This window comes from Myotis daubentonii, chromosome 10, assembly GCF_963259705.1.
Source record: "Myotis daubentonii chromosome 10, mMyoDau2.1, whole genome shotgun sequence".
NCBI classification, from domain to species: Eukaryota; Metazoa; Chordata; class Mammalia; order Chiroptera; family Vespertilionidae; genus Myotis; species Myotis daubentonii.
The window spans coordinates 4,331,991-4,346,625 of record NC_081849.1 but is presented as its reverse complement, the minus strand read 5'-3'; the positions used below and the strand labels follow the sequence as shown (position 1 = coordinate 4,346,625).

General features: G+C 48.8%; 1 protein-coding gene across 3 annotated transcripts in view; it reads left to right on the top strand.

Moving 5' to 3' along the window:
- Positions 1 to 14,635, top strand: part of RBM33 (RNA binding motif protein 33) — a 122,476-nt gene that overhangs the window by 99,096 nt on the left and 8,745 nt on the right. The window contains exons 15-17 of one of the 3 annotated variants that reach the window (XR_009454678.1): positions 6,510 to 6,732; positions 7,934 to 8,140; positions 9,210 to 9,398. Coding sequence is in view for 2 of the 3 variants with exons in the window: in XM_059711363.1 (XP_059567346.1) it covers positions 7,934 to 8,140; positions 9,210 to 9,398 (396 nt within the window). In the remaining variant the exon portion in view is untranslated. The remainder of the gene's footprint in view (positions 1 to 6,509; positions 6,733 to 7,933; positions 8,141 to 9,209; positions 9,399 to 14,635) is intronic. The other 2 variants (XM_059711363.1, XM_059711364.1) reach the window with 2 other exon arrangements.

Genomic DNA, 14,635 nt, shown 5'->3' with positions numbered 1-14,635 from the left:
TTCTTGTCTCTGAAATTCGTTATCAGACCTTCAATTCTAAATTATAGCTTTACTGGGTAGAGTAATCTTGATTGTAGGTCCTTGCTATTCATCACTTTGAGTATTTCTTGCCACTCCCTTCTGGTCTGCAAAGTTTCTATTCAGAAATCAGCCGACAGTAGGTAATTAACTGCTTTTTCTCTTGCTGCCTTTAAGATCCTCTCTTTGTCTTTAACCCTTGGCATTTTAATTATGATGTGTGTTGGTGTGGGCCTCTTTGAGTTCCTCTGCGCTTCCTGGACTTGTAGGTCTATTTCTTCACCAGTTAGGGGAAGTTTCCTGTCATTATTTCTTCAGATAGGTTTTCAATATCTTGCTCTCTTTTCCCTCTGAACACCCATAATGCGAATGTTGGTACACTTGAAGTTGTCCCAGAGGCTCCTTACACTAATCTTCATATTTTCAGATTATTTTTTCTTTCTGCTCTTCTCATTGGCTATTTTTTGCTCCCTTATATTCCAAATCGTTAATTTGTGTCTCAGAATCCTCTACTCTTGAATCCTTGCAAAGTGTTCTTTGTTTCAGTTAGTGTATTCTTTTTTTCTGATTGGTACTTTTTCATGTCTTTAATGTTCTCATTAATTTCCTTGAAAGTCTCACTAAGTCCCTTGAAGCTTTCATTGAGATCCTTAAGCAATCTTATAACCATTGTTTTAAACTCTGTATCCAGGAGTTTGCTTGCTTTCATTTCATTCATTTGTGATGTTTGTCTTCACATTTTGGCTGCTTCCCTGTGTTGGTTTCTGTGTATTAGGTAGAGCTGCTATGTCTATGAATTGGTAGAGTGGCCTTGTGTATTAGGTGTCCTGCAGGGCCCACTGGCTCAGTACCCCATCACCTGAGCTGGGCACTCTGGGTGTGCCCCTGTGTGGGCTGTGTGCAGTCTTGTTGTAGTTGAGCCTTGATTGCTGTTGGTGTCACTGGGAGGAATTGACTTCCAGGACAATTGTCTGTGAGGACCAGCTGTGTCTGCAATGAAAGAGCTGCTGTGCAGTAGACACCCCTATGGAGCAGGACTTACTTTAGTGGGGCTTTGGTGCTCACTGAGTCTGCCCCTTGAGTGTGTTGCTTGTGGATGGTAGAGTTATAATCTGGTGTGATCTGAAGCTGTCTACTGGGTACACTGGCTCTAGGGCTTCCTGGGAGGTGCAAAGTCAGCCACTGCAGGAATCACAGAGTGATCTCCAGATGGCTGCTTACTTGTATTGGACTAGGAAGTCCCCAGGTGCGGCCCAGCTGTGATGCAAGGCAGGCTGGTGCTAGTGCTGGGTCTTGGGCCTTTTATTGATAAGTTTGGGGCATGCTGACTCCAGCTGCTGCTTATGTAAGAGATTTTAGCAATGTCTGAAGCCTGAGCATATGGAAAAGCTGCTTCAAACAGCTTGGGTGGGGCAACAAATTGGATGGGGCAGAGCCTGAGGGAATCACTAGGGCAGAGTGAACAGTGTGAGCCACACTGATGGAAACTCAGATGTGGCTGTCAGTCAGCTTTGTGACCGAGGAGGTCATAGTACAGGAGAAATGACCCCTGCGAGCACCCTTGTCTGGGAGAAAACTGCCCCCGAGTTCCTGTCCCAATGCCAGACAGTCTAGTTCAGTGATGGCGAACCTGTGACACGCGTGTCAGAGGTGACACGCCAACTCATTTTTTTGGTTGATTTTTTTTTTTGTTAAATTGCATTTAAATATATAAAATAAATATCAAAAATATAAATCTTTGTTTTACTATGGTTGCAAATGTCAAAAAACTTCTATATGTGACACGGCACCAGAGTTAAGTTAGGGTTTTTCAAAATGCTGACACGTCGAGCTCAAAAGGTTCGCCATCACTGGTCTAGTTCCTCTTGTATGTCCCTGGAATCCCCCCAAAGCCGCCTTCCAGTGCTGGAGCTCAGAGGAAGCAAGGCTGTGTAAATTGTGCATGGACCCTTTAAGAGGAACACCTGGGACTCCAGCAATCTCTGTGTCATCTCCCCTGGTTTTTACAGCCCAAAGTTACAGGGGCTTTTCTTCCCCGGGCTGGGGGTCTGATTGTGTAGCTGGGACCCCCTGCTTCTCATGGGAGGCCTTGGAGAGATCCCTCAGATTAAAAAAATGCCACACGTGGGTGCTGGACTAGCTTGTTCCATGCCCCCGCCCCTCCTACCAGTCTTAATGTATTTTCTTCTTCTCTAGTTATTGGACTGTCATTCAGACAGCTTTCAGGTGGTTCTGAATGATGGCTCTGTGTTTTAGCTATAATTTTGATGTGGTTGTGGGAGGTGGTGTGTACCATTGTTTACCTATGCTGCCATCTTGGTTTTCCTGGAAAAAAAACAACACAACTTTTTCTTAAAAAATGTAATAACTTATCGTTAAGCCTTGAGTGCTCAGCATGATTTCTAGAAAAAATTGCAAAAATTCAGCATTATCGTAGTTGTTCTTCATTTAATTCACTTGAATGATGGTTACTCCTTGTGTTTTCATAGCCAAGCTGGAAGCAGTCATGGGAGTGGAAGCGCCTCTCCTACCAGGGGGACAACAGGGCCCAGCACTTTTTCTGTGACCCAGGGCCTGGAGTTTTCAATTGTAAAGAGGATGATAGTGTTTACAGGGAGGGGAGTTGAGGGAGACAGTGTTGGTGCAGACCCTGGTATACTCCTGATCATACTATACTGCAAACATGTATGCTATGCCTGAGTTCAAGCCTCAGAGCTTCAAATCAGATGGTTCTGGAGTAAAGCCCAGGATCACTAGCATCCGAACACTCCCCAGGTGGTGGGTGTGCCGGAAAGGGTCCTAAGGAGAGAGCACTCAGCCCGCCAGGCCTCAAACCGCACCTCACCGCAGGACTCCTGCTCCTGGTCTGGTGAATGCTCCTGATGGGAGCGTTTCCTGCTTCAGTGCGGAGGTCCTGTGGTCCTGCCTTCATGAATGTCGTCTGCTCTATTGATTGATTTTCCAATGTTAAGACAACCCTGCACTCCTGGGACAGCTCTCACTTGGTTCTGGTGTCTGGTACTTTTTCTTTGTTGCTGCATGAGTTTGCTAATATTTTGTGAGGCTTTTTTTTCATGTGTTCACAAGGTATATTCTTTTGTGGCTTTCCTTCTTTTTTTTATGTCTTTGGCTTTTTTTTTTTTTTTTTTTAATCAAAGTAATACCAGCTTCAAGAAATGAATGGAAATATTTTCTTCCTCTCTGTTTTTTGTTGTGTTAATCTTCACCTGAGTATATTTTTTCCATTGATTTTTTTTTTTAGAGAGAGAGTGGAAGGGAGGAGAGGGGGGGGGAGGCGAGAGAGAGAGAGAGAGAGAGAGAGAGAGAGAGAGAGAGAGAGAGAGAGGCATGGATTTAGTGAGACACATCAAATTGGTTACCTGTGGACACACCCTGACCAGGCTTGGGGATTGAACCTGTGACCCTTTGGTGCTCAGGCTGACCTGCTGGGCAGGGCTCTTCTCTGTTCTCTGAAAGAGTGGTCTTTTTTAAAAATAGTTGATAGAATTCATCACTGAATTGGGGCCTGGACATTTTTTTCTGGGAAGTTTTTAATGAGTTGGTTGTCTCAGATTTTTAAAAAATATATATATATTTATTGATTTCAGAGAGGAAGGGAGAGGGAGAGATAGAAACATCAATGATGAGAGAGAATCATTGATCTGCTGCTTCCTGCACACTCCCTACTGGGAATTGAGCCTGCAACCCAGGCACTGGAATCGACTCCGGGGCCCTTCAGTCCGCAGGCCAATGCTGTATCCAACTGAGCCAAACCAGCTAGGGCATTTCTCAGATTTGTAATGGTCTTTTTTTGGTATCTTGCATCTTTTATGGAATTTCTTTATTTCAGCGAAATTATCTAATTAGTTGATAAAAAGTTGTTCATGTCACCCTTTTAATGTCTCTAGTACCCGTTCTGATAATCCCTCTTCTGTTCCTGATTTTAGTCATTTGTGTTTTCTCTTATTTTTTTCTTGGTCAGTTTAAAGGGTGATCAATTTTGTTGATCTCAAAAATCCAACTTTGATTTTTTATTTTTTTATTTTTATTTTTTAAATATATTTTATTGATTTTTTACAGAGAGGAAGGGAGGGAGATAGAGAGTCAGAAACATCGATGGGAGAGAAACATCGATCAGCCGCCTCCTGCACATCTCCCACTGGGGATGTGCCCGCAACCCAGGTACATGCCCTTGACCGGAATCGAACCCGGGACCTTCTAGTCCGCAGGCCGACGCTCTATCCACTGAGCCAAACCGGTTTCGGCCCAACTTTGATTTTTCTCTCTTGATTTTCTGTTTACTCTGTCATTGCCTTTCACTGTGATCTTATTTCCTTTCTTCTGTTGTGGGTTTGATTTCTTTTTATTTTTCTAGTTTATTCAGATAAAAGTTCAAGTTATTGATTATAGGTATCTTTTCCTTTCTGATATAACTGTTTTAGTTGCATCCCCTAGATTATACACACACACACACACACACACACACACACACTCACACACACACATATACTAGTGGCCTGGTGCACGAAATTCATGCAGGGGGGGGGGGTTTCCCTCAGCCCAGCCTGCACCCTCTCCAATTGGGGACCCCTTGGGGGATGTCTGATTGCCAGTTTAGGCCTGATCCCTGCCAGCCTGACCTCGCCCCCAACTGCTCTCCCCTGCCAGCCTGATTGCCCCTAACTGCCTCTGCTTGCCTGATCGCCCCAACTGCCCTCCCCTGCCAGCCCGATCTCGTCCCTAACTGCTCTCCCCTGCCGGCCTGATCGCCCCTAATTGCCCTCCTCTGCTGACCTGATCTCACCCCCAACTGCCCTCCCCTGCCAGCCTGATCTTGCCTCCAACGTCCCTCCCCTGCCTGCCTGATCTCATCCTCAACTGCCCTCTCCTGCTGGCCTGGTTGCCTCCAACTGCCCTCCCCTGCCAGCCTGATCTTGCCCCCAACTGCCCCCCCTGCTGGCCTGATCACCCCTAATTCCCTCTGCCTCAGCCCCCACCACCATGGCTTTGTCCGGAAGGAAGTTGGATGACCGGAAAATGTCCAGTCAACCCGGTCTAATTAGCATATTGCCCTTTTATTGTATAGATAGATTATATAGGATAGGATTGCTTAAATGGGGAGGAAAAGCCTTTTCCAGCAGGAGGAGATGCTCTTGGCAGACAAAAATACATAATCCCTATATCTGGACTGATAGCCAGCCATATGCACTATACTGCCAAACTAGTCATTAAAAAATTGAACCGCTTTCTTACACCTTACACCAAACAGCTGTTGCCCTTAAAACCCCTCCTCAGTCCCCACCTTAGGTTCTGCCTTTGCAGTTCACTCAGATTAGGTTCTGATTTGTCGATTTCTATGCCAGTCAGCGCCAAAAACTCCACCTCCTAGGCAGCCATTGGCTTTTCGCAGTTCACCCAGATTTGGTTCTGATTGGTCAGTTTCTATGCCAGTCAGCATCTCCAGGCCTATCTCTGGGCCTGATCAGAGAAGTGGGGCTGATCAGCAGCCCCTGTGGCTGCTGGTGAGGCCTGGAGAGAAAGAGAGGCAAGGGCTGATCAACAGCTGTCAAAGAGGCTGTGGATCAGACCCTGCTTCTCTCTCCGGGCCTCTCTCTGGCCCTGATTCGCAGCCCCCTCAGCATGACCCAGGACTGACTTCCAGTGTTCGGTTGTACGTTCGGTCGTTTTGAACGTTATAGACCCTGGCTCTTTATACACACACACACACACACACACACACACACACGTATTTTAGAGAGGGAGAGGAAGAGAAAGAAACATCAGTCATGAGAGAGAATCATTGATTGGCTGCCTCCTGCACAACCCCTATTGGGGATTGAGCCTGCAACCCAGGCATGTGCCCTGACTAGAAATTGAACTATGACCTCCTGGTTCATGGGTCAACGCTCAACCACTGAGCCATGCTGGCTGGTTACATCCGCTAGATTTTGATATGTTGTATTTTTATTTTTTTTTATTTTTATTTTTTTAAAATATATTTTATTGATTTTTTACAGAGAGGAAGGGAGAGAGATAGAGAGTTAGAAACATCGATGAGAGAGAAACATCGATCAGCCGCCTCCTGCACATCTCCTACTGGGAATGTGCCCGCAACCCAGGTACATGCCCTTGACTGGAATCGAACCTGGGACCTTTCAGTCCACAGGCCGGCGCTCTATCCACTGAGCCAAACCGGTTTTGGCTGTATTTTTATTTTTATTCAGTTCAAAATAGTTTTTGTCCATTTTTCATTCTTATTAGCCTGGTTTCCTAGGGGTTGGCCCTATTCCATAGCTCAGTGGTCAGTCATTAGGTCAGGAAGAGATTGTGTCCAGGTTCCTGGGGCCCTTTGCAGGTAATCTGTGTGGTCAGAGTGGGCACTTGCAGCCCACTCAGGCGCTTCCTGCTAGCTCCCTGAGGCTCTGTCAGCTGCATGGGGAGGACCTACGTACGCCTTCAGTAGCTCATGGCCAGAATTTCCTGTTTCTCAGATTTCTGGCTGGCCGACTATTGTTGCAAACAGGACCAAGATCAGAGGCCATCAGATCTGTGGGTGTTTCCTATCTCCTCCACCGACTTTGCTGATGGTGCTGCTTGACATTTCAATCAGCCTCCTGGGATTTCCTATCCCACAGCCCTGTATCCACTGCTCTTGCTCTTCCACTTTCGAGTCCTGGAATGCTTGTTTGCCCAGTTATATGCTTCGAGTTGGGGGTGGGGAGGCTTTGCTGCTCTCTCCATGCTTCCATAGCCAGAAGACTGTGACTTTTTAATCTCATTTTTCCTTAGGTCCCATTTGGGCAGTTATTGCAAACATTTTACCTATTCTTGGCTTGCTCCAGCCCCTGTTCCTTCCCTTTGTTTCATTAAACTGTTTTCAAAAGGTACATTTAGAGGGAAAAGAGACAGAAAAATATACGGGCTGCTTCTGGGCTAATTTGTCAAGCTTCTCCTGGAAATGCTCCATAACTGAGCAGTCTGCATTGGGGAAGGTTAACTAGCCATTGGCCGGTATGTTTCTCTTTATGTCGGAGCAGAGTGCAGTGCTCATAGAAGTCTGAATCTGCTTTCACCTTCAAGCATCCATTTCAGTTAAGATGACATAATTTAGCAGGTCCAGGTCTGACTTTCTTGTATCCACTTTTCCATCCCGGTCACCAGCTCCCTGCTGGGAAGATGCTACACTTCACACAAAAAGTGGCCGGCCGGCACCGCCGGGGGCTTTGCTGCCTGGCGGAGACATGACTGTCAGTGTAGCTTGAGTGCGCTTGCTTCTTCACTGATGAACAGTGTTCAGGTCAGGAAATGAGGGAACATAGTGAAGTGCAAAAAGGGCAGGTCTCTGGCACTTACAAAGCCCTATGGATGCAGGAGTTCCTCCTCTAGCCATCGGCTCTGGTTGGTAATGGCACTTGTGACTCAGCAGGAGGAGCCCCGCGTGCAGTGAGTGTTGTGTCCGAGGAGGGAAGGGCCGGACATGGCCCAGGATTCATGACCGCAGCCGGGGAGGAGGGAGCCTGGTGGCCTGCTTCCCTTGAGTTTAGGAGTTAGGAGTTAAAATCATTGATGATGCAAACTCCCAGATTCTAACACAGATACTCATGCAGATGGGAAATGCATGTTGAGTATGAAGTATTTTTCAAGTTAAGCAATATTTTACTGACCTAAACAGCTTTCCCTTTAATTACAGACCTCTTGAGTGGGTATACCAATCCAAGATCTTACTGTTTTTCATTTCAGAACTGTTATTTAAACCCAAACACTGTCAAGTAAAAAATGTCCTAGTGGCTCTAGTAAAACGACAGGTTTGTGTTCTAGCATTTGGTGGTCTGTGTCTCAGTGGAACACTGCCATGCTGGGGAGGGGGCCGGGCTGTGCGGAGACTGACCGGCGTGCTGCCTGTTCCTGTCGGCAGGGCGGAGAGAGCGAGGGCTGTTTCCACCCGGACGGCCAGCCCCAGCGGCCTGCCCCGCCTCCGGAAGTGAGGCCGCAGCCTGCCCGCAAGGTGACGTTGACCAAGGGGGCCCTTCAGCCGCCCCAGCACCTGCCGGTCGGGACCCACGTGTACTCAGCAGGCCCTCCGGGCATCAAGAGCATCCAAGGGCTTCACCCCGCCAAGAAGGTACAGCCGTGTCCTCCAGTGCTGCGAGTGTGAGGCTGGAATGGTGTGGGGGGAGGAGTGCCTGCATGCTTCCTGTCATGACTTTTTAATGGTTCAGCTTTGGGACGGCACCCACCACCCAGGGTGCGGTGGTTTCCTGCTGCCCTCAGCTGTGCCCTGGAGATGGCCAGTTGGCATGCTCTCCTTTCTACCCACAGTTCTGGGGCCACGTCTGGGTAGGAAGGCTGGGAAGTCTAGTGTGGCTAGTACCACCCACTCTGTGGCTGCTTTTCACGCATGTCCTGTGCTGGATGAGTTCAGTTTTCAAGGAAACACTTGGCACCGGTGCTCTGTCTTGTTTCCTAGTTGGAACAGACCAGAAAGATCAGCTCTGTCCTCTTTCTTTAAAGGTCCCAGAACAGTGTTTTGAGCCCTGGACAGCTTTAGCAACTCTGAGGTCTGGGCCCCACCTTAGGCCAGTGATGTCATAATTTTGGAGGTGAGGGCAGAGGCCCTCTGTCCTTGGTTTGGGCTTTTGGTTTGATTTAAAGCTCTGCGGGTGAATGCAAAGGGCAGCAGCCAGGGGACCGTGTGGCAGAAGTGGCCTGGGTGCTCAGGGTGCCAGTGCACGTGCGTACTTAACCACGTGAGCTCATCTGTGGGGTGGTGGCTTGTGGTGCCCGTGTGGTGGCAGTGGGTTGCACCATCCCTGTGGAGTTGGCCTGGAGTACGGAGGGAGAAACTCAGGCTCTGGGGCCGTTAGGACTAACCTGAACCCTAAGTGTGCGGCTGACATGCATTTCTGGATCCCGGGGCCTGCTGCTTCACCCCTAGCACGGAGGGAACAGAGGTGCCGCCTCGTCCCTGCTGGGCTCCAAATCAGCTCTTGTCTTTTCCTTTCACATTTGGTGGGTGGTGGTGTCCTCTTTAGATATTAAGTTCTTTTCTGAGCACAGCAGAAACTATAGAAAATCCTATAGCTCGTGGTGTATTTGAACGGATTCTGAGTTATTTGCTCACTTATATATCTTGGTAGTTGTGCCAAAAAACAAAAGCTTTTGAATTGATCAGTCCCTTCTGTCGTTGGCAGGTCGTCATGCATGGCAGAGGCCGGGGAGCAGCAGGGCCAATGGGCCGCGGGCGCCCGATGCCAAATAAGCAGAACCTGCGGGTGGTGGAGTGCAAGCCGCAGCCCTGCGTTGTTTCTGTCGAAGGCCTGTCGTCATCCACCACTGACGCCCAGCTGAAGAGCCTGCTCATGTCAGTGGGACCCATCCAGGTGGGCACCTGCTCCATTGCGCCTGTGCCTGTTGTCCAGCCCATGACTCAGTCACTTCCTGGTTTATCATGAAGTGTTGGTTACTTCATGTTAAAGTTATGCTTTTGAGGAGGAGGAGGAGGAGGAGGAGGCAGGTGTTACATCTCCTGTGCACACTTGCTGTCAGAACTTCTGCCCCAGAGTTCAATTAGTTGGGAATTTTCACATGCTTACATATAAACTTTATGGAATAACTATTCCAACTGAACAGATGATGCTTTGAAATCCTCAGATTATCCTAAAGTTCACATATGCACACATATATTTAGTTTTTTCCCCTGTCACAAACGTTTTATTTGTAATAATTAAAAAATTTTTAAATAGCCTTCTTGACCTTAATTTCCAGAAATAGCCTCTCACATTAACAGCTATAGGACTTGGGTGAGATTTTACAAATAGGAAATAATGTGGACTGTATTTTGGTCTCTTAAAACTGGCTAATTCTGAGTGCTCAACCCTTTGAGTGCCAACCAATATCCTAGGAACTATGCTAAAATTGCCAAGGCATTTTTGCTGATTTTACAGCAGTTTAGGAAAAAAATTATGAATCACAGGTAAATGAAGTTACATATTCAAAAACTTAAGGAAACCTTTACTACATTGACATATTTAGCAATATCATCCTCACTAATAAAAGCAGACTTAGAACTGGACGCCATTTCGAAGCTTTGATAGCCCTCTCGGCACTTTTGGTGAAAGACAGGAGGAGCGCGATCGCGCTTCCTGGCACTCTAGGGGTTAAGGGTCCCCATGGGGCTGGCAGCAAATGGTGGGTCTCCAGTCCGCTGTAGACCAGGTTTTCCATAGGACCCCGTCTCTGCAGCTTCTAGACCCTGTCGGTAAACCAGCGAGGAGGCAGCTCACCTGGTTTCCTTGAGCAGCGCTTTTGCTCCTGCCCTTCCTGCCAGGTGGAACAGCGCTTTCGCTCCAGGCCCCAGGCGGCCTGCCTGAGACAGAGCACTGACACACTGCCTGAGGGGAAGGTTTCTGAGTAACACAGTGCTCTCTGCTCCAGGAGTGAATGGGAAACATTTCAGGCTAGAGTTGATACAAGTAATTCATTCTTGATGTGTTTGGAATCTCCCTGTACTATTGAGAATTCCTAAAAGTGAAGAGTAACAAATACCTTTCTAAACACCTTTCCACCGCCCCTCACTTTTGGGTTCCGAGAGAGATGTTAGGGTTAGTTTTATGTGTACGTAGTAATGACAGGTGAACCAGATAAGTGAATGACAAGAACTTTGGCCTCTGTTCTCAGGAGTGGATTTCTGTGGCGTGGGCAGGGCATAGGGGTAGTTGTTTCCTGACAGTTAATAGTGATGAGGATAGTTTTCAGGCACAGAACTGACACGAGGATTGTTTTCAGGTGCACAAATGTGGTCATCCCAATCGGAGACCCTCAGACCAAATCACAGGTCAGCGGTGAGCCCAGTGTCCCCAGTGTCCTGCTCTCTGTGGGTGGGGAGTGTGCATCCTGGGTAGTTCTCCTGCCCATTTTCCAGACTGGGGTCTGTGTGGCCAGTGCCTAGTCCATGTCACTGATGGAGGAGGGGCCAGTGGCTGCATTGCACTGGTCTTTCTGCCCTGAAAACTGAATTTTGTATGTTGGAGATCTAGATCTCTTGAATCATCTATTTTCCCTCCCATTTGCCATGTTTCTTTTCTGTTCTGAAGAAGGATCAGAGGTCATTGTATTATAAATAATAAAGTTGGAATGAGGGCACTTGAAGTGGAGCAAAAACAATGTTGAATTGTTTAATGAGAAAAAGAGAGGAAAACAAGAAAGACGTTTTCTAGGTTATATCACTTGCCCTTAAAAAGCAGCACAAGGCGAGGCCCCCGTATCCTGTGGAAGTCCCTGAGGAGTGGCAGGCGTAGAGCCTCTGCCGGAGCCTGTGCGCCCGCCTGGAGCTGAGCCGAGTGCTCTCCATTCTTACCAGACTGGCTCCGGGGTGGTTGTGCGTGAGGGTGTAGCTGTTTAAGTGCTGCAGCCACACATGCTAAGACGCTAAGTCTGTAAGCACACTGATAGAACAAGCTTCTACAGCAGTGTTAGAATAGCATTGTGAGTATAAATTTTGAAAAGATGTTTATAACAATGTCTTGTTACAATTATGTTTTAAATATAAATAGACTTGGCAGGGATGGAGCTGAGAGGGCTCCTGCTGGGATGATCCAGCTAAGCCTGTGAGTGTTGGGCTGTGGCGCCACCTGGAGTCCACGTGGTGTAGTAGCGGTGGTGGTGGTGGTGGTGTCTGCAATGCGTCCCTTTTTTTCTTTTCTAATTAAGTTTATCGGGGCGACATCCATATAAATAAAAGGCTAAGTGACCGTATGTCCGACCGACAGCCCGGTACATATAATGTGCACTGGCAATTTAAAAATAAATGCATGCGTGATATTTGTCCCCCGCCTCCCATTTAAATTAATTTGAAGACAGTTTCCCATGATGCCAGCATTTGCAGTGACTATTAATAAACCACAAGGACAAACTCTAGACATAGTAGGAATATTCCTACCTGAACCTGTTTTCGGACATGGTCAGTTATATGTTGCTTTCTCTCGAGTTCGAAGAGCGTGTGACATTAAAGTTAAAGTTGTAAATACTTCATCACAAGGGAAATGAGTCAAGCACTCTGAAAGTGTTTTTACTCTCTTAATGTGGTATACAGGGAGATATTAGAATAAGTTTAATCAATTTATCAGTCATTGTTTTTATCAGTGTCTTTTATATGTTTTTGTTGTTTTTATATCATATCTTAGTTATATCTTGTTATTGTTTATTAACCAATTTATATTATTTTCATATACATTTTGCTAATTTTCTTTCATCTCTGACACTTCTATTATAGAGATAGGGCGAATAGTAATATTAAAATATTTCTTCTAATTAATTTCCTTTCAAATGTGCACGAATCCGTGCACCAGGCCAGTAGTTGGTTAATATGATCAGAATAGGTTTCAGGTGTGGGTTTCTATGTGACAAGGTCTGTAGACTGCACTGCAGTGCGTGATCATCTGCTGCTTAGCTGTGGGATCTGAGAGGCTTGCCCACTGTGGAGCAAGGCACCCCGTTGCTCTTCCCTTAGACCCGTGGTCAGCAAACCGCGGCTCGCGAGCCACATGCGGCTCTTTGGCCCCTTGAGTGTGACTCTTCCACAAAATACCACGTGCGGGCATGCATGTACAGTGCAATTGAAACTTCGTGGCCCATCGCAGAAGTCAGTATTTTGTGGAAGAGCTGGGATTTTGTGGAAGAGCCACGCTCAAGGGGCCAAAGAGCCGCATGTGGCTTGCGGGCCGTGGTTTGCCGAGCCGCAGTTTGCCGACCACTGCCTTAGACCATACTCACAAGCCTCTAGAAAGTCTGTTGAAGAGACATTTGTCCATAGCCTCATTATTTACACAATAAGAAGAAATGATAGGTTTTGTAGAATATTCAAACCAGAAGGGAGAAATGACACAAGAAGTATCAAGTTGCAGAATTTCAGATGAGAGGGCGAGTGCGAATCAGCCAGGCGGTGTCCCCAGCAGTCCTCCTCGATGCAGGGGCTGTGGGTGGGGCCGCAGGAGTGCATCTTCCTGGACTGGCCCCCTCCTGCTCCGTCTGGAAGACCGAGCTGGTCAGCAGTCAGGACCAGGGAGAAGGCGCCACAGCCTCCTAGGCCCCTTCGCTTCATTATCTTTATTTCCCTGTCTGCTGGGTTGTGCCTAAAATTGTGTTAAACACTTGTTGTTCTATAATGAACTAGTGTTCTATGATGAATTCGTGCGGGGGGGGGGGCGGGTGTCCCTCAGCCCGGCCTGCACCCTCTCTAATCTGGGACCCCTCGAAGGATATCCTACTGCCGGTTTACAGGGATCAGGCCTAAACCAGCAGTTGGACATCCCTCCTGCAATCCGGGACTGCTGGCTCCTAACCACTCTGCCTGCCAGCCTGCTCACCCCCAAATGCCCCCCCCCCCCGGCCGCCAGCTTGATCACCCCCAACTGCCCCCCGTGCCAGTGTGCTCGCCCCCAGCTGCCCCGCCCCCCGCCAGCCTGCTCACCCCAACTGCCCCCTCTGCTGGCCTGCTCGCCCTCACCTTCCCTCCCCACTGGCCTGCTCACCCCCAACTGCCCCGCTCACTCCAAACTGCGCCCCCTGCAGACCTGATCACCCCCAACTGACCCCCACTGACGGCCTGCTCGCCTCCAACTGCCCTCCCCTTTTGGCCTCTAAATGCCTCTACCTCAGCCCTGCCACCATGGCTTTGTCCAGAAGAATGTCCAGAAGGTCTCCTGGAAGGTCTCCCAGTCTAATTAGCATATTACCCTTTTATTGGTATAGAGGCCTGGTGCACGGATGGGGACTGGCTGGTTTGCCCTGAAGGGTGTCTCGGATCAGGGTGGGGGGTTCCCCTTGGGGGGTGGGGCAGCCTGGGCAAGGGGCCTGTGGTGGTTTGCAGGCCAGCCACATGCCCATGGGATGAGGGTCCCCACTGGGTGGGCGTGGCCTGCCTGGGTGAGGGGCTGAGGGCTGTTTCCAAGCTGGCCAAACCCCCTTCAGGGTGGGGGTTCCTGCTGGGGTGTCTGGCCAGCCTGGGTGAGGGGCTTATGGCTGTTTGCAGGCTGGCCATGCCCCCCAGCGGGGACCCTCACCCCATGGGGGCATGGCCAGCCTCGGTGAGGCAATCATGGCTGTTTGCAGGCTGGCCACGCCCCCCCAGTGAGGACTCTTACTCTATGGGGGTGTGGCCAGCCTGGGTAAGGGGCTGAGGGCCGTTTTCATGCTGGCCACAGCCCCTTCAGGATGGGGGTCCCCACTGGGGTGCCTGGTCAGCCTGGATGAGGGCTGATGGCTGTTTGCAGGCTGGCCAAGCCCCCCAGTGGGGACCCTCACCCCATGGGGGTGTGGCCAGCCTGGGTGAGGGGCTGAGGGCTGTTTTCATGCTGGCCACGCCCCCTCTCCCCACCCCCTGGTGACCCAGGCCCCCAGCCCCTCCTTGAGCGGAGGCAAGGGCGGGCAGGAAAGCTTGGCTTTCTTCGTTGCCGGGGGCAACCAAAGCCTCCTGCTCGCTCCAGCTCCGTCGCCGCTGCCATCTTTGTTGGGTTATTTTGCATACTCACCCTGACTGGCTGGTGGGCTTTGTGGTGGGATGGTCAATTTGCATGTTTCCCTTTTATTAGTGTAGATGAAACACCATGGTATATAAAAA